Here is a 20,154-nt window from a genome sequence, read left to right on the forward strand (position 1 = left end):
GGTCCAGTTCATTGCCCGAGTAGTTCCATATTGGTTCCCGACTTGCGATTCGCCGACCCAGTTTACTGCCCGAGTCGCTCCAAATCAGTTCCCGACTTGCGACTCGTCGGGCCAATTCATTGCCCGAGTCGTTCCAGATTGGTTCCCAACTTATGACTCGCTGGCCCAGTTCATTGCCCTAGTCGCTCCAGATCAGTTCCCAACTTGCGACTCGCCCTTTTGGTTCATTGCCCGAGTCGTTCCGGATCGATTCCCGACTTGTGACTCGCCGGCCCAGTTCATTGCCCGAGTCGTTCTAGATCGGTTCCCGACTTGTGACTCGCCGGCCCAGTTCGTTGCTCGAGTCGCTCTAGATCGGTTCCCGACTTACGACTCGCCCTTTCGGTTCATTGCCTGAGTCGTTCTAGATCGGTTCCCTACTTGCGACTCGCCGGCCCAATTCATTGCCTGAGTCGTTCCAGATCGGTTCCCGACTTGTGACTCGTCGGCCTAGTTCATCGCCCGAGTCGCTCCGGATCCGTTCCCAACTTGCGACTCGCCCTTTCGGTTCATTGCCTGAGTCATTCCAGATCGGTTCCTGACTTGTGACTCGCCGGCCCAGTTCATTGCCCGAGTCGTTCCAAATCGGTTCCCGACTTGTGACTCGTCAGCCCAGTTCATTGCCCGAGTCGCTCCAGATCGGTTCCCGACTTTCGACTCGCCCTTTCGGTTCATTACCCGAGTTGTTCCTGATCGGTTCCTGACTTGTGACTCGCCGGCCCAGTTCATTACCCGAGTCGCTCCAGATTGGTTCCCGACTTGCGACTCGCCCTTTCAGTTCATTGCCCGAGTCGCTCCAGATCGGTTCCCGACTTGCGACTCGCCCTTTCGGTTCATTGCCCAAGTCATTCCAGATCGGTTCCCGACTTGTGACTCGCCGACCCAGTTCATTGCCCGAGTCACTCCAGATCAGTTCCCGACTTGCGACTCGCCCTTTCAATTCATTGCTCGAGTCGCTCCAGATCGAATCCCGACTTGCGACACGCCGGTTCGGTTCGTTCCTCGAGTCACTCCAGATCGATTCCCGACTTGCGACAATGGCCCGTTGCTCGAGTCGCGACTCACCGGCTCGGATTCATCAACCACGTCGACACAAGCTATTTGATCGAAATACTCCAAAGCAATTCCCGACTTGCGACTCGCCGACCAAAAACCTGAGCCTGAGATCAGTTATTCGGCCCTCGGCGCTAATCTCTAATTCAAATCACACAGCTCGGTCCTCGGACCAACGACCCACCAATATCGCAGAACCACCTCACGACGAGCCGATCCAACGTCCCCTCGCAAGCAATCGACACATCCACAACGTTCCGACCCAGGCACGCCTCTCGCCCTCTCGAAGACCCCGTGGCACGCCTCGATTGGCACGCCACAACGTTCCGACAAATGGCGCTACAGCCAGGAAAGCAGGAGCATCCCCACGCAATCAGCTCGAGACCGTACTAAGGCGTCGCTCGGCACATCCCCTCCCGGAAAGCTCGGAACGGCTCCGCATGGCGCCGTTCCGCGCGTCCCGGGCGGCGGCCACACAAAGGTACCACCTCACCTCCCGAGGACCGGCTGCTACACTCGCGTACGACCGACCCTCGTACAGTAGTATAAAAACCCTAGGCCGGCATCCGACCTAGGGAGGGGAGGGGAAGAAAAAAGATCATCCAGCCCGCCACTTACTAAATCATCGGAGGGACCAAAGTCGGAAGACACCCGACGACGGTCTTTTTTGCAGGGAAGCTGTCATCCGCAGGCTAGAAGGCGCTTATCAAACCCTGCTGCCGACAATCAAAGTGGTGGTTGATCGATCTTGAAAGCCAGCTCAACCGACCAGAGACTCCTGACATTGCCCCGTGGACCAGGCCGTGCTGACTCATCAGCCACGGCGCATCAATCCACCAACAGGTTCTTTTTTTCAAGATTCCTTATAAATTAGCAATTCCATAAATTAAAAATACCCTAAAACATTCAAAATCTATAGTAAAATAATCCCTCGCACAACTATTCTATCTTTAGCATCCTTATGTTTATCTAAAAATTTTGAAACTAAAAATGACTTTTTTTTTTCAGACAATTATTTTCTTTATTTGAATAAGGAAAAAGTAGTGATATGAGGCATCGTGAGCAATTTAATTATCTTTTCACTATCTATTAATCTTAGTGATAACTAAGGCTCTTAATTCAAATCAATTTTATCATTAACTTGGCAATATCATGGATAATGTCTAACCGAGGGAGTGCTTAGAAGGATCACACTAAATCTAATAATTAACTACTATTTTCATATGATGTCTGAAATGGTAATATTAAATGTAATTACTTATTGTCATTTTCATAAAAATATATGAAAATGATATGTTTTTCCCTTTATTGTAATACAATAAATATGAAACATATATATATATATATATATATATATATATATATATATATATATATATATATATATATATATAATTTCATGGAAAGAGTCCATGAATATGGTAATCGGTCCTCGAAACATTTCTCTGTTTCAGATGATAAAAGTTCGATATCTTCTGACACTAAGAGTCATCGTCCTTCTCTATTCTCTATATAATGGACAATAAGTTGGACTCTTTCAAATCTCTGATCGTTGGAATGGATGATGGTACGCTCAATAGCACCCATAGCATCAACCTCGGAAGTAGCGATCGTCCCCTTCCCGATAACTTGCTGGCAGAGATCCTCTCCTACCTCCCAGCAAAGACCTTCTTTAGGCTCCTCTCTGTTTGCAAGACCTTTCGCCAGCTCTCATCAGATTCTCATTTTCTCCTTTCACAGTCGTACCACAACAATGTCATCTCCGGCTTCTTTCCCCACGACAGCGCCTTTTCTGGACCCTTCTGCCTCGTTGACTCCTACGCCGGTGTGCCCAGAAGCAGCCTCGAATTCTTGTTCCGCAAAGGCAAAATCGTTGGGTCAGCTGGTGGCCTCGTCTTTCTGTTGCATAAGACAGATGGTGCCTTATGCGTCTACAACCCGGTCCGTGGTACTCGGTGCAAGCTACCCTCCCCGCCGGGCAAGAATTGTAAATGGGGTGGCATCGCGGTGAGATTCTTGAACGATGGAGATGAGGTGACGAAAGGCTACAGGTTGGTCTACCTTTCACGGCACTCAGTAAGGAGCAAGTTGCACCGCTGTCAGGTCTATGACTCGTCTGCGAGGGTGTGGACGATGGACAAGGAACTCGACTTCGGTCGGTTGGAACTACATTTGGAGCACCCGGTGATCTGCGACGACGTGGTGTTCTGGGAATCGTCAAATTCGTTCTCGAACGAGATCGACCAGTATGTCGTCGGCTTCGATGTGAGGAAGGAGCGCACGCAGATCATCCCTCTGCCGAAAGAAGCAGCCGTCGCCCGCTCGGACACGATCGGAATAGGCATGTGGGAGGGGAAGTCGCTGTGCCTAATGCATTACGAAACGTGTACTTGGGTGATCGGACTGTGGCTGCTGAGGAAGACAAACGACGGTCCGCCAGGATGGGTGAGGGTGCATGAGGTGAGCTTGGGCCAGTTAGGGTTCACGAAACCCCGCAACGTGAGCTGCGTCGTGCTGAGAGAGGTGGCGATGACCACGTCACTTGTTTTCACCGTAGATAGCGAGGCATATAGCTATGATATAAAGGATGGAGAACTCAAGAAGCTGGGATCGATGGGATACAGTTACCCACCGTTGATCCCTTACTCTAATACGCTTCGGCCATGCGGTGAAGAAGAGGAACTGTTCGTAGATAAGAGAAGAGAAGTTGAATGAAAAATTTTGTCTTTCATGTGTCCAATGCTGCGATTAAATATCATTAAATAGAGGGTCTTTTGTTAGTAGAATTTTCTGCCATTGTGAATGAAACAGCAAGAAATGATTTCTTAGGAGACAATATTAAAATTGTTATGAGAAGGTATAACATATCATAGACAAATTCACTTTGACTTAGTAATGCATAGTAAACAGGTTGTGCAAGAAAAAGTTCATGTCCTGAAAGAGAAGAGGATTGTTTAGTTGATTCATATGCATGCACGCGTTCCCTGTCGAGCAACAACATCTTGTCATTCTGCAACTAAAACCAATCTGCACTCTATACAATCTTAGATAGGCAACATCTTGTCTATATAACTTTTTGGGATTTGTTCGATTTCAAGAGAGGAGAAATCGAATAACATACTATCAGTGTACAAAAACTAATAATGCTTTGAAATGTAAGAAAAAAAAGAAATATAACATACTAAATAATACTTACTGCATGCTTTAAGTCATAAAAGGGAGATTCAAGAAATTTTCTTTCTTTCTGATTCACAATATATATATATATATATATATATATATATATATTATAAAACCACAATAATTTCTCATTCTAATATACCAAATCAAACATTCTTTTTCATGAATTTCTTATGCCACTGAACATACTCGTAGCTATGAATTTAATTAGGATACTTATTGCCATCGATCACCCGATGATGATTCAGAATAAGAGGCACTACACCCGATCTGAGGGCCTTTCCAACCGAGATGTCTTCAGGATCAGTTCACACAATCCATAAGACTCGGGCTGACGTCAACTGCCCCAGATGACGCCCCGATTGACCTGACATCACCTGGTCAAACAGACCGGAACGTCAGCTAAGGCACATTAACATCCTGCTCAGGCTCGATCCTTCACGTCACGCCAACACCGCTGTCAGACGTTACCAGGAATACGATCCTGCTCCCTGCAAGCGGGCACATCAGGAAACAGTAAGCTTCTCTATAAATATCCTCGTGTTCTAAACAGGAAGGGAGGAAAAAAAGATAAAAGCCCCCAAGATCATCCACGGACTTGATCGTCGGAGGGGTCGGGTCGAGCTCTCCCGACCCGACTTGTGTGCAGGTGCAAAGACGGAGGCCTCCCGTAGAACGTCCAGGCGAGGAGCCCCCTCCCGGAGGAAACGGTGACCCCATCGCGATTGGACCACCGTAGTCGGCCACCTCAACAGTCTCAAGGGTCATCCCAGGAAGATCCCCAATCATTTGGCCTCGAACCCAGTCGCGTCGGCCCTGAGGCCACGGCTTAAGGTTGTTTACACTAACATTTTGGCGCTAGAAGGAGGGCCCGAATGTCAAGGGATCGCCCGATTGACTCAGACGAGCTCGCAGCTGAGGGGTCACACCCGATCGGAGCTCCGGGGGAACATCCCCTGTTGGGAAATCATGGGGGCGACATCATATGCGCAGCGGAAGAACAAGAAAAACAAAATCCCTGATTCCCAAAAAGATGTTCGTCGTCGTGCGAAGATTGGTGCGCAAAATCCGCGAAACACAAAACTGCGTATAGAGTAGATTGTGTTACCTAGGGAGATCGTATATCCCTGTTTCCTTGCAGATCCTTAGAAGAGGGTGAAGGAGGTCAAGCGTCCTCCTCTCTAGCGGTGATCCACACAGCAGGGTTGCGACGACGCTCCTCAAAACTCCGGTGGAGAGGGAGAGGAGAATAGGAAAGGCAAGCAAAAACTCTAGCCTATGAGGCTGTGAATCCCTCCTATTTATAGAGATCCCCTGTCAAACCCTAATGGGTCCTGCCCTAATGGGTATTGGATCTACATCCAATAAGACAAGGGCTCCATCAGATATCTCATATCTGAACCTCTACTCATCGCAATGCCTACCATATGTGTGTGACCCTCTAGGCCCAATATCGAGCTGGCCGTGAGTCATACCTGTCAGAACTCCTTCTAACTCAGTGAATTATTATCTCTATAATAATTCACTTGACTCATCGACTACGGACGTACTAGGCCACTACGCCGTAGTCCCCAGACGATACAGGGGAATCCAATCCATTGGACCTGTCTGTCCTCAGTTACCGTGTACCTATAGTCCCTCATCCATCTAATATCCCAGAGACCGTATATCGAGCATGGTGTTGTCAGACCCATACGGTTTCTACTCGAGTCTCGCTCTAATCGGATTCTCCCGGAGAACTCTTTCTCTCTCAACCCGAATGACCCTGGCCAGGGATTTGTCTGAGCAAGAACACATGAGATATTCCTCTCATGACGCCGAGAGTGGATGATCCTCTATCGACACTCAATAGCCCTCGTAAGGTCGACTACCACTCCCAATGACCAGCTGTACTAGATCTGGGACAGCCAAACCTATAAGTCTGGTATCAAAGAGTGGAGCACTCATACAGGACATCCTTGGTGTCTCAAGTCTAAGGACCAGATACACCACTAGGACTACGGAATCGCTGTCTGACAATAAGGCATCATCAACCATCCAACATTCCGTAAGCGGATCAATCAGTGAACTCATTCTCCAATGAGCACCTGTACTGTATCCCTAGTGTCCCTACACGAGCAGCTATGAGACCAGCTGCATCCATCATATGGACGGGTATACAGTACACCAGTCTATCCGGTTATCACGATGTCCCTCTCGAGTAACCTATGACCGGGATTATTTAGGATATGTGTTTAAAGGTGAATCGATCTCATTATCGTGATCTCATCACAATCCGATTCCCATTGCACAAATCCAAGGACATCACAATATATATGCACATATGCAATAGTTATAAAGTGATATACGCCAAAATATAATAAGCAAAAAGATTCTGTATCAAGTAACACGTGCCATCACTCACGTGATTGGCTTGCTGGGCACCTATGACTAGGATCCCCTACGTGAAGAACCTCGAGCTGAGCACCCCGTCGCGACCTCAAAGCACCATTGGCGGTTATTCAACGAACCGGGCTGGTCGCCGCCCGAAGGAGCCCCAGCTGACCCGTCGCCTGTGTCATCCGAGGCCTTTCAGGACCTCGCTCATCAAGTCCAAGCTCTGACGGGTATGGTGCAAACCATTATCTCGCTCGTTTCTCATCCGGCGCACCCGCCTACGATCCAACCACTGCAGTAATAGGAGCCGCCCGTTCGGGCCCACACGCCACTTCTGGAGCTCCCCACTTCGCCTCGGGTCCGATCGGCCCCACTCGGGGATCGAGTGATGGCAAACCCGAGCGGTCGCCTGGAACCCGAGGCATTGTCTTCTGATTCAACAGACTCCCTACGAGCCCAGCTACGCTTTGTCAGTCAGCGGCTCGACAAAGTGGAGAAGGAGGTTCGCAGGTCAAAGGGAGAGCTCGGGGAGCACGCACACCAAGGGTGTATGTTCGCGCCCGAGATACAAGATCAGACAGTCCCCCCGAAATTTTGGCTCCCCTCTCTGGACGCATATGACGGCGCCACCGACCCAGCGGACCACGTAGCCGCTTTCCGTGCCCAAATGGCGTTGTATGGAACCTCTGACTCTTTGATGTGTAGGGTGTTTCCCACGACTCTGAGGGGGCCAACCCGCACATGGTACAGCGCTCTGAAGACCGGGATGATCGCCTCCTTTGATCAGCTCGTCAAAGACTTCGAGCTTAACTTCTTGGCCTATGCCCAGCCAAAGCCGTCTGTTGCACTGCTCCTCGGACTTAACCAACGGGAGGACGAGCCCCTCTCCCATTTTGTGAATTGCTTTACAACACAAATCCGAGGGTTGCCGGACGCTCATCCCTCTCTGTTAAAGCAGGCGTTTATGATAGGCCTGCGACCTTCCAGATTCCTCTGGTCCCTCGTGGAGCGACCCCCCACCACGGTACCAGATATGCTCCAGTGGGCTAACCAGTACATCGCGGCAGAGGCCTGGGTGGCTGTGAGGAGAAGGGATGACTTTTGGCAGCGGACTCCATAGAAGAGGTCAAGTACCCGCGGTGGCTATCCGATGTAGTCCTCGTGAAAAGAAATCTAGGCCCTGCCTTAGTCTCTTCAGAGCGAAGGTTCAGTATCTACTTGACCGCCTCCCGGCTCGCAGTTAGCCTCGACCTAACCCCTTTTGTATCTACACGGCTCAACCGCAGACTGCCCCGAGTCCACGCCTGCATGGCCTGCTCGCCTGAGCAATACCCCTCGGCCGCAGCCCGCTTGCGTCGTGCTCCTCGGCCGCGTGTTGACCGAGACCACGCTTGCGCAGCCTGCCCGCCTGTGTCGTGCTCCTCAGCCGCATGTTGGCCGAGACCACGCCTACGCGACCTGCCTGCCTGAGCCATACCCCTCAATCGCAGCCCGTCTATGCCGTACTCCTCGACCGCGTGTTGATCGAGACCACGCCTGCGTGGCCTGCTCGCTTGAGACGTGCTCCTCGGCCGCAGACTGCCCGAGTCCACGACTACGCGGCCTGCCCGCTTGAGCCGTGCTCCTCGGCTGCATGTTGCCCGAGACCACGCCTGCGCGGCCTGCCCGCTTGAGCCATACCCCTCGGTCGCAGCTCGTCTGCGCCGTGCTCCTTGGTCGCGTGTTGACCAAGACCACGCCTGTGCGACCTGCCCACCTGAGCCGTGCTCCTCGGCCGCATGTTGCCCGAGACCACGCCTGCGCGGCCTGCCCGCCTGAGCCATACCCCTCGGCCGCAGCCCGCCTGTGTCGTGCTCCTCGGCTACGTGTTGACCGAGACCACGCCTGCGTGGCCTGCTTGCCTGAGTCATGCTCCTCGACTGCATGTTGCCCGAGACCACTACCTCTGCGCGGCCTGCCAACCTGAGTCGTGCTCCTCGGCTGCATGTTGCCCGAGACCACTACTCTGCGTGGCCTGCCCACCTGAGTCGTGCTCCTCAGCTGCATTTTGCCCGAGACCACTACCTCTGCGTGGTCTGCCCACCTGAGTCGCGCTCCTCGGCTGCACACTACCCAGGGCCACCGCTACACATCCAACCCTCCTTAGTTACTAAACTCCACAATTCCCACACCCCTGGTAACGGACCGACAACCGCCCAGTTGGGATGGTCTCTTAAAGCTGAAGTCATGCCTCGGACTCCCTTTTTACAACAACCGATGCATAGCTTCCTTCGGGGGGGGAGGGGGAATATGATGAGGGTAATAATAATGTTAAGACTCGGGCTGACGTCAACTGCCCCAGATGACGCCCCGGTTGCCCTGACACCACCTGGTCAAACAGATCGGAACACCGACCGAGACACATTAACATCCTGCTCAGGCTCGATCCTTCACGTCACGCCAACACCGCTATCAGACGTTATCAGGAATACGATCCTGCTCCCTGCAAGCGGGTGCATTAGGAAACAGTAAGCTTCCTTATAAAGATCCTCATGTTCTAAACGGGAAGGGAGGAAAAAAAGATAAAAACCCCCAAGATCATCCACTGACTTGATCGTCGGAGGGGTCGGGCTGAGCTCTCCTGACCCGACCTGTGTGTAGGTGCGAAGACGGAGGCCTCCCGCAGAACGTCCAGGCGAGGAGCCCCCTTCCGGAGGAAATGGTGACCTCGTCACAATTGAACCACTGTAGTCGGCCACCTCAGCAGTCTCAAGGGCTGTCCTAGGAAGATCCCCAATCATTCGGCCCCGGACCCAACCGCATCGACCCCAAGGCCACGGCTTAAGGTTGTTTACACAAACATTGAAACCCATCCATAGGATTCATCAACTACACAAGATGGCAGCATCACTGAGATCAGCACAATGCCTATCCGAACCACACAAACCATGAAGGATACCGAGATGAACAATGCCTTCCCCTTCGGTGGATTCAGAGGTCTCAATACTAATTATTTATGAACAATAAAAAAGATGAGTACAAAACCAAAGCAAATAACTAAAAGACAAGAATGGTTGTTCCTACCAATTTTACAAAAAAAACCAGGCCATGGATCCAAAATTTACAAATCATTTACAGAGGTTGTTCCTACCAACTTCCGTATCACTGTACATAGTTCATCATCCATATTTGTTTATGCACCCGAAGGTCGATAATGATGTGATAAAATATTTGTATATGAAAAAATACTAGGAGGTATAATGGAATTAAACAACAATCACAATTACATGAAATATCAAGATTTACGTGAAAAAATCTCTATAACACGAAGGGTAAAAATCATGGGATAAGCTAGAGAAAATTCACTATAAAAATAATAAATGTATAAATCTCATAATCTCTTGTACAAAACCCAAGCGATTACGTTACAGTGCATAATATCCAAAAAATTCCATAAGTGATCATAGTAAGAATTAATTATAAAACTGATTTAATAATTGAGAACAGCCTCTGAGTTATCCTCGTCCTCTTCCTCTCTCTTTTTTTCTTTTCTGTTTTTGCCCTTAATTGCTACTATTTCAGTTTCTTCTTTTTTTTTTTTTTTCTTCTCAACCACGTCCACAATCCTCTTTTTTTCAACCTTACCTGTCACACGTCTAGATTAAACAAAGTTAAGGTTTACGTTAAAAGAAAAAAAAATTAATACTGATATGGGCTGAACTAATGGGCTATGTGCCCAACAGATAAGAATCTCTAATGGAATTATATCTGTTGTTAGATTTGAAGAAAAAAAACTCATGCAACTTCAGAATTAGATCACTCATCGTCGGATGATTCTGAGCAATTCAGTAGTCAGATCTCAGGAAGTCTTATCCGGCAAAAAAAAAAAAAAGTTACCGAAATCTCGAAATGTGATGATGCTAAAACCCCCAACACCAAGTAACCTCTGCTACCTTTTCCCTCTTCTTTTCTCGGCAAGTTAGATGTCATGGATAATGTGTAACGGAGGAGAGTGATTTGATGGATCACACTAAATCTAATAATTAACTACTGTTTTTATATGATGTCTGAAATAGTAACTTTTAAATGTCATTACTCGTTGTCACTTTCATAAAAATATATGAAGAATGATATATATTATTTTCACTTTATTGTAATACAATAAATATGAAATATATATAGTTTCATGGAAAGAGTTGATGAATATTGCAATCGGTCCTTAAAGAAGAAAGCTGTGTCGATAGATGATGCAGAGGATGACAAGAACGTGTGCATATACATCCATGCAGGCACGGTGGTGGGACGCGGAAACTTCAACAAGAAAGCTGAACGGGAGGTGCGGCGGGCGGGCGAGCGAACCACCACCGCTTACTTGGCATATAAATCACCGTCCACTCTCCCTCCTTTGCATCCAACCAGCACTGGCAACAAGAAGGAAGCCAACGACCATCGCAATGGCTGCCTCCACCACAAAGTTGGCCATGCTCACCCTTGCGGCAGTTGCCTGCACGTACGCAGCCAAGCATCTGTGCCCTGATCAATCTCCCTTCCTTCTCTCTCTTCATCCCCTCCTCTTCTTTCTCTCCTTCGTATTCTCCCGCTCCGGCTCCAATGGCGCCCCTCCAGGCCCCGTCTCCTTCCCTATCTTCGGAAACTGGCTACAGGTCGGCAACGACCTCAACCACCGGAACCTCGTGGGCATGGCGAAGAAGTAGGGTAACGTGTTCCTGCTGCGGCTCGGGGTACGGTAATTACCCCCTTCCCTCTTGGACAGTCGTATTCTTTCAAATCTCAGATCGTTGGAATGGGCGGTACGCTCAACAACACCCATAGCATGGACTTCGTTGGTCCGATGAAGCTGGGTAGTCGCTGTGCCTAATCCATTAGGAAATGTGTACTTGGGTGGTGTTCGGACTGTGGCTGCTGAGGAAGACAAACGACTGTCCGCCAGGATGGGTGATGGCGCATGAGGTGAGCTTGGGCCAGATAGGGTTCAGGGAACCCCACCCCCCCCCCCCCCCCCCCCCCGACGTGAGCTCCATCATGCTGAGTGACGTTACTTGTTTTCACCATACAAAGCGAGGCATATAGCTATGATATATAAAGTATGGAAAACTCAAGAAGCTGGCATCGCTGGGATGCCCATTACCCACCGTTGATCCCTTACTCTAATACGCTTCGGCTTCGGCCATGCGGTCAGGAAGAGGAGCTGTTGGAAACAACCTGATGAGACTTTTTCCCTGTCATATATATATATATATGCATTACCGTAGAGAGACACAAAATAGCATGAAAAATTTTCTTCGGTTTCTCTTTCTTAGAGTAACGTGATCAAATGTTTTACTTTTGTAAATATTCGTAAATATAGATATCTTAATGTAATATTTTAAAATATAAAAATTAAAATATAAATAATAAATAATTACAAAGATTAATATGTAATTAGACCTTTCGACAAAACCATCAAGAGAGCATGGATATGGCATTAGAAGAACCTGTTTGAAAGATCTAATTGGCCATTGGCCATGTGCTCGTGAAGCAAACCATCGAGCATCTACAATTGACAACCTTAGAGAACCTAATGATGAAAATAATAATTATGCGCATTCTTTTATGAGTTTTGGTGCCGTGAACATTGTTGATGTAATGTTCTATTTCCTAGCAAAACTGCATCCAAATTATGCAAGTTCTTGCACAGTAGAAACTGTGACTGGGTAGAGAAGAACACAGTCAAGCTGCATAAAAGAAAAGGTTACTGCAAGTCCATGAAGAAGCCTATTCAAACTTACAATGTTTCACTGCTACGCAGAATTCCATGAAGATGAAGTTACTGCATGTCCATGAAGAACACGAAGAAGACTATTCAAAACTTACAATGTTTTACTGCTACGCAGAATTCCATGAAGATAGCCACCGGCCATTATCAAGGACACAAGAGAAACGACACCTGCAGGGAATACCTTTCCAGACTTGTTGTTACGAGACCCCATTACAGCTAGAAGAGTCACAGACGTACCTGATAAGTAAAACAGGCAGGTTAAGCATAAGGAGAAGGGGGAAAAAGATAGATATAGCCGGTGTTGAGCAGAATAGCCATGGTAGAACCCCTAACCCCAGGGATGATGTGTATAAAGGTCGTTCTGGAAGCTGGGTGTACACGTGACACAATAACGCAGCCGATACCCCTCCGGCAACTAATGACTTCTGGCTGCCGCTCTTCACACATCCCATTACACCGCCGGCTGGGAGGATGCCAATGGGAGAAAAGAAATGTTTAGCCTTCCAACGGAGGAATGCTTGTTTCGAACACACGTAAGAATGAAGCAGAAAAGGAAAGCTGCTGTGGTTTGCATGTCTTATGGGGATAGGAATGCCCATAACCCTCGTGGCTCCATACAAGATATGAAGTCCAACCTAAAATTTTGGATCCATTAACAGTACAGGATCAAGTATCGATCCTATATCTCACCCACCCGATGATACATAAATTAGAATGTCCGATCTGAATCTTAGGTACGGGTCCTCCTCATTTTGGATCCATAAGCTTATCAGATTCAGACCCCAATTGGATTTTCAATCGAGTATGGCCCCAACAAAAAACATCCCTGTTTATAAATGGTAAAAAGTATGTATGTATGCATCACAAAAAATAAATTGCTTACGAAACTCAGAAACAATAATGAGCACATATAACTTGCAGAGATAGACAATATGACCAAAATATGATTTCTTGGTGATGTTGAAGTACCAAAATAAAGAGAAAAATGTCTACACGAGCTGCTAACGAGGCATGCATCTTTCAACGTGTGTGTCTTCGCGTTGCACTCAACTCATGTAAAAAAAAAAGACCAATGTTAAGATAGATAGATAGATAGATAGATAGATATATACATATATATACATAGAGATATAGATATATATACATATATATACATTTAAATGTATATATATACATATATATATATACATATATATATATATATACATATATATACATATACATATATATATATATATACATATATATATAGATATATATACATATATATATATATATATATACATATATATACATATATATATATACATATATATACATATACATATATATATATATACATATATATACATATACATATATATATATATACATATATATATATATATACATATATATATATATATATACATATATATATATATATATATATATATATATATATATATATATATATATATATATATATATATATATATATATATATATATATATATATATATATATATATATATAGATATATGGAGAGAGAGGGATAGAGAGAGAGATAGATAGATAGATAGATAGATAGATAGATAGATATATATATATAAATATATATATATATATATATATATATATATATATATATATATATATATACGTTTAAAGTGTGTTTATATATACACAGTGAGATTTCTTATACAGTTTTCGAATCTCGATTTCTTGCTGCAGCGATGAACCCTCCGCTCGAGATCGGCATCGTGGGCGAGAAGAAGCCCGTAACCGGAAGCTGTCGGCTTCCCGACGACTTGCACGAAGAGATCCTGTCCTACCTCCCCGCGAAGACATTCTTCAGACTCCAACCTGTCTGTAAGTCCTTCCACGAGCTCTCGGAAAAGTCTGATTTCCTCCATTCACAATCAGATCTCTGCAAAGCCGTCTCCGGATTCTTCATCAAGAGCTATAGTTCCTTCGACTCCTTTCTCCACGTTGACCCCTGCGCCGGCGTGCCCAGAACCTTTGGCGAATTCCTGAGCAAGAACAATGGCTTCATCCTTGGGTCAGCTGATGGCCTTGTCTTCGTCAGGCACGACAACCGCCGTGCTACCACCCATAGTTTATTTGTCTACAACCCGGCACGTAGGACTCGGTGTCATCTACCCGCACCATCGGACATGTGTCTGGAGGGTGGCATCGCGGCAGTGACCTTCATGAACGACGGAGAGAAGGTGATGAAAGACTACAAGCTGGTCTACCTCTCACCAACCTCGGAGTGGAAATCGTTTCGCCGCTGCCAGGTCTACGACTCGGTGGCAAAGATGTGGACGATGGACAAGCGTCTCGACTTTGGAGGGGCCGCAATAGACTTGGATCACCCGGTGGTCTACGACGAGACCATATTCTGGGTGTCGACTCCGGGACCGCTCATGATGATTAATCGGTACGTCGTCGCTTTCGACCTGAGGACCAAGTGCACGCAGATCATCCGTCCGCCGGAAAGAATGAACATCGATCGCTCCGACACCATTGGGATCGGAAAGTGGGAGGGAAAGTCGGTTTGCCTGATTCATTACCGTAAGTCTTCTCGGGTGTTCGCTCTAGAGCTGCTGGAGAAGAGTGGCAACGGTGCGATACGCTGGGTGACGACGCATGAGGCAAGCTTGGACCGGATGGGGTTCACGATGCTGTGTGAGGTGGCGACGACTACACTACTTGTTTTCGCTACACTTGAAGATGCATACACCTACAGTATAAAGGATGGAGAAATCAAGAAACTGGGACCGCTGGGATTGTGGTTTACATCGTTGATCCCTTACTCTAATACGCTTCGGCCATGCGGTGAAGAAGAGGAACTTTTCGAAACAACCTGAAGAGACTTTTTTTGTTTGTTTGTATTTCCTATTATGTATACATTCTCGTAGATAAGAGAAGAGAAGTTGAATGAAAAATGTTGTCTTCCTTGTGTCCAATGCTGCGATTAAATATCATGAAATAGAGGGTTTTTTGTTAGTAGAATTTTGTGCCATTGTGAATGAAACAGCAAGAAATGATTTCTTGGGAGACAATATTAAAATTGTTATGAGAAGGTATAACATATCATAGACAAATTCACTTAATAATGCATAGTAAACAGGTTGTGCAAGAAAAAGTTCATATGCCCCGACTAAATTAGAATGAATGATGCAAGCATATGGAGGGATAATAAATAAGTTTGAGACATTGAGGGATAATTAATATGTTTTTTTAATTATCACTAAAGAACTTTTACCACCTCCAAACAAGAATCTCCTATGTCGATAGAATATTATCTTAAATATTGGCTAATTATAAAAATTATTTGCCCATGAGAGATAATTTGGGGAATAAAAGTTCAATTAAGATTTTAGGAAGAATTTTATAATTTAAAATATATAATAATATTGGTTAAAAAAAACTTTAGTCGATCATCAATAAGCATACACCTATGATGAAAATGATGAAATTAAAATCAGTTGGACCATTATGATATTCCAACATCCAATAAATAATTCAATTGTGTAGTCATCTAGATTGAGTCTTTTTACCAAAATTCATAGATCTTAGAAAATCTTAAATTTACTTATATTCAAAAGGTATGAAAAGTTAAGATTAGAAATTATATGTAGAGTAGGCAGCAATCGATTCATTCCAAAAATTGGAGTAAAAGACACCACTTCTACCCTAATTTGAACATCTTTGTGACAAATCTCACTATCTTTCCAAATACATTGGATTTTGCATTTGTCCATTTTGTCCTAATCATAACCTACCATCTCAAATTAATTTATCTAACAATGGTTTGAAGTGGATTGATCTTTAAGACTCTTAATTAAGGCTCATATTAGCATTCTTAACTTGGAAGTCTTTAATTTAATTTGCTCGAGTGACAAAGGTTCTTTTTTTTCAAGATTCCTTATAAATTAGTAATTTCATAAATTAAAAATATCCTAAACATTCAAAATCAGTAGTAAAATATTCCCTCGCACAACTATTCTATCTTTAGCATCCTTATGTTTATCTGAAAATTTTGAAACTAAAAATAACTTTTTTTTTTTCAGATGATTATTATTTTTATTTGAATAAGGAAAAAGTAGTGATGCGAGGCAACGTGAGCAATTTAATGATCTTTTCACTATCTATCGATCTTAGCGATAACTAAGGCTCTTAATTAAAGTCAATTTTATCATTTACTTGGCATGTTAGATATCATGGATAATGTCTAACAAAGAGGAATGCTTAGAAAGATCATACTAAATTTAATAATTAAATATTATTATCATGAAATGATTATATATATATATATATATATATATATATATATATATATATAGTCAATCCTTTCTCTTTTGGTATAATAAAGTCTTCAATTGCAAAAATTTCGACACGTTTGGCATTTGTTAATCCATATATATATATATATATATATATATATATATATATATATATATATATATATATACTGCTAATCCTTTTGGTATAATAAAGTCTTCAATTACAGAAATTTCAACCCGTTTGGCATTTGTTCATCAAAATTTTCAAGTTTTTATCCATAATAATTATAAATATTTTAACCAGCCTAGATGAATCCAAAGTTCAATTGTTATATATAATCTTCAAAATCCCGAAGCAAAAACATTATAATCGATTTGGTTAAACCAAAAAAATGTTATAATCATATTTAAAAAATAAATTTAAATGAGAAACTAAAAAATTAAGTTATTAGATGTCGGTAAAAAATTATTATTATTATTTTAAAATAATAATTTTTAAATATTTTAAAAATATATTTTTTAAAATTTTTTGAAGTCTTAATTATTTAGGATCGATTATATGAATATTTTGTAAAATCATATATATATATATATATATATATATATATATATATCTCATAAGAAATGGAATAATCATGCATCGAAAAGAACACCCAAACAAGCGACAAGTGTCACGATGGCATGCGGTTACGTGATGGCAACCACATAAGCAATGCAAGCACGCAAAGAAAAGATAGTAAGTGAACTCTCACACACAAATGTATGTATGATTTATTACAACCTTTTATTATAGCATTGTTATGTATGCTCATATATTGTTAATTTGATCTTCGATTTAGTCAATTAAACTTAATTAATTATACTTTAACACTCAATTAAAGTTATTTTTCTTGACACATGTGTATTTATTTATTTAGGGTACCAAATGGAGACCTAAGTATATGCGCATTCATACATTTTAACCTCTAGAAAACCCACCGCCTCCCCCCACCATTAATCCGCTGTTTCCTCCTTCGACGTTTCTTCCCCGTTGCCAGCGATCGAAACCAGAGCTCGGCGTCTCCTCTCTCTCTCTCTCTCTGTCTCTCGGTGAAGGATCTCTTCATCTGCCCTCTTTTCGTTTTGGATTTCGAGATTGCTTCCGTCGATCGACGTGGTAAACGTTTGTGGGAAATCGGGCATGGGTTTCTTTCCAGGCTGATTGGATCGGCCTTCTTGTTTCGGTGGGATCTTCCCTCACTTTGATCTTTGTTTGGGGGGCGAAGATTTCGGAGGGAAGATGGGGTATTTGAACTCCATCAGCGGGCTTCAAGCAGACGGTGCTCCGGTCAGCGGGGGAGGACTCAGGTCTCGTTCGTTTATTCCTTGTGAAGTCGTATTAAGGCTTACGATATTCTTTTCTAGATTTGTTTATGTTTCGTATCTCGTGCGATTTTCGAGCTGATCTTATGCTAGCATTCGCTTCATATATTTTGAGTTCTAATTCGAAGGCAAACTAACTAGTTATCGGAAGAGATTTATTTATTTATTATGTATAAACAGTCATTTATTCCTTAATAATTCAATATTAGTTAGATCCTTAATAATTGACAAACAAGTTATGAGATGGTTCCTCAGATATGGATGTGTGAACTTACATGGGAAACATGGTTCTTTTACGCTGAATAAACTCATAGAACTGCTTCCTATCTGTTAAATGTGGTGCTTGAATCTGCAGTTGAATATGTTGCCTAAAGCAGACTGTAAAGAAACATCCTACTCTTGCGTGTCAATCTAACATTAAAACTCATGCTCATTTCTTTCAAGACAGTCAAGATGGGAAGTTTGGTTATGAGTATGCAAGCTGTCCACGGAAAAGATCTTCAATGGAAGACTTCTATGAGACGCTAATTGACAGCGTTGATGGAGAAATTGTTGGCTTGTTTGGGGTCTTTGATGGTAAAATTTCTGCAGTATTTTGTTGTCTTTGTTTATGTTTAGAATGTCTTATCTTTTTTTCTTTTGTATTTGAAATTTTTTGGTAAAATTTTCATAGAAAACCCATTCATTAACTTGCTTCTTTCAATCCTTTTCTAGGGTAAATTTCTCTCGTGGAGAGTTGCTTATACATTCAATATCCTAACGTTAGACTTTGATGCTTTGATGAGTGGTTGTGTAGGTCATGGCGGTGCCCAAGTAGCGGAGTATGTTAAACAAAACCTCTTCGGCAACTTACTCAGGCATCCAAAGTTCATTACCGAGACAAAATCAGCTATAGGTGGTGCTGATTTGCATTTAGTGCGATGAAAGAGCTTTTAAAGAAATATAATATTTGGCTTATGAAATTCATCTGTGCTGTTACCTTCAGCTGATGCATACAACCACACGGACGCAGAATATTTGAAATCTGAGAACAGCCAGAACCGAGAGGCGGGTTCAACTGCATCAACAGCTGTCCTTGTTGGTGATCGTTTGCTCGTTGCAAATGTTGGGGACTCTAGAGCTGTCATATGTAGAGGAGGAGATGGTAAGCCCCACATCCTGAAATCAGTTCTCTTATCATCAATTATGTGTAATGGATTTCTGTACTTCATCTAGAACTAAACCGGCTTAATTTAGATGGAGTTTACTGCATTTTTTGCTTACTAACTGTATTTTGACAACCCAACCTATTTAAGAGCAATATTTAGAATGTGACTCCGGTGACATCTAGGTTCTTAGGATATATGTAGGTTCTAGACCAACAAAGTTTTGTGGCCTTCTCTTGATCCTGCCAAATGCTATGGTAGCTCTGTGTCTCCGGTGTACTGTACACACTGAAACAAATAATCATATATTTTCAGATTCTTCAAAAATCTGGTAATATAAAAAAGTATATACTGGAAGGAGAAAGAGAACATATTCCTGTTTGGATTCGCAGAATTTAAGCCTCGATTTGGAGAATTGAACCTGTAAAAAAATCTTCAGAAATGGCTGAAACTGCACACTTATGATGATAAATGAGGATTTAAATTGTTGATGATGGATGAGGTACTAAAGTTCATCACGCTCTCGTATTGCATATACTCGTTTTGAACTGACATTTTGGAGATTAATAGTTTACTAGAAAGTTAAACAGGATTGGAAACTTAATATTAAGTTATCCAATTTTTACACAGAATTATTTAAAGAATAATAATCACTTTTTTATGCTACTTGTATAAGCCATTGCACTTAATGTCTTTACAGCTTATCGATGCTACAGTGGTTTGATAGCTAGATACTCTTGGTGAAATTGTATACAAATAGTTTAGTCATGTTATCTTGCCTTTAATGTATGATCTAAGAACTATTTTTTGTTCATTGCTCGAGTGTTGTTCCTTAATTGATGGAACTTTCCATTTAGCGCCATACATGGTAGGTTTTGGTGCCACATTAGATGTATGACATGTCTTGAAATCTACAAATGGGATTTTTATTCGTGTGATTTATTATTCTAGGGTCTTTTATCCTGCAGTC

At 43.4% G+C, this 20,154-nt stretch overlaps 2 protein-coding genes across 2 annotated transcripts; both read left to right on the top strand.

Annotated features, from left to right (window-relative positions):
- The first annotated feature begins 14,121 nt into the window (after window positions 1–14,121).
- Window positions 14,122–15,258, top strand: LOC135635933 (uncharacterized). Its single transcript, XM_065147408.1, has one exon. The coding sequence runs from the start codon at window positions 14,122–14,124 to the stop codon at window positions 15,256–15,258; it is 1,137 nt and encodes a 378-aa protein (XP_065003480.1).
- A 2,346-nt stretch (window positions 15,259–17,604) lies between these two features.
- On the top strand, window positions 17,605–19,053 carry LOC135617251 (probable protein phosphatase 2C 45). Its single transcript, XM_065117288.1, has 3 exons — window positions 17,605–18,024; window positions 18,488–18,615; window positions 18,836–19,053. Exons 1-3 carry the CDS (start codon window positions 17,957–17,959, stop codon window positions 18,961–18,963), a joined length of 324 nt encoding a protein of 107 aa, XP_064973360.1. The 5' UTR covers window positions 17,605–17,956; the 3' UTR covers window positions 18,964–19,053.
- The last annotated feature ends 1,101 nt before the right edge of the window (window positions 19,054–20,154 follow it).

The sequence above is a fragment of the Musa acuminata genome, chromosome BXJ1-3, assembly GCF_036884655.1.
Source record: "Musa acuminata AAA Group cultivar baxijiao chromosome BXJ1-3, Cavendish_Baxijiao_AAA, whole genome shotgun sequence".
Classification (NCBI taxonomy): domain Eukaryota; kingdom Viridiplantae; phylum Streptophyta; class Magnoliopsida; order Zingiberales; family Musaceae; genus Musa; species Musa acuminata.

Bases quoted from the DNA above. Each gene is read 5' to 3' on its own strand.
- LOC135617251 (XM_065117288.1), top strand. From the start codon at position 17,957: ATGGGGTATTTGAACTCCATCAGCGGGCTTCAAGCAGACGGTGCTCCG. The intron at 18,025-18,487 runs GTCTCGTTCGTT...CTTTCAAGACAG, and splicing joins GTCAGCGGGGGAGGACTCAG to TCAAGATGGGAAGTTTGGTT. The intron at 18,616-18,835 runs GTAAAATTTCTG...GTGGTTGTGTAG, and splicing joins CTTGTTTGGGGTCTTTGATG to GTCATGGCGGTGCCCAAGTA.
- LOC135635933 (XM_065147408.1), top strand. From the start codon at position 14,122: ATGAACCCTCCGCTCGAGATCGGCATCGTGGGCGAGAAGAAGCCCGTA.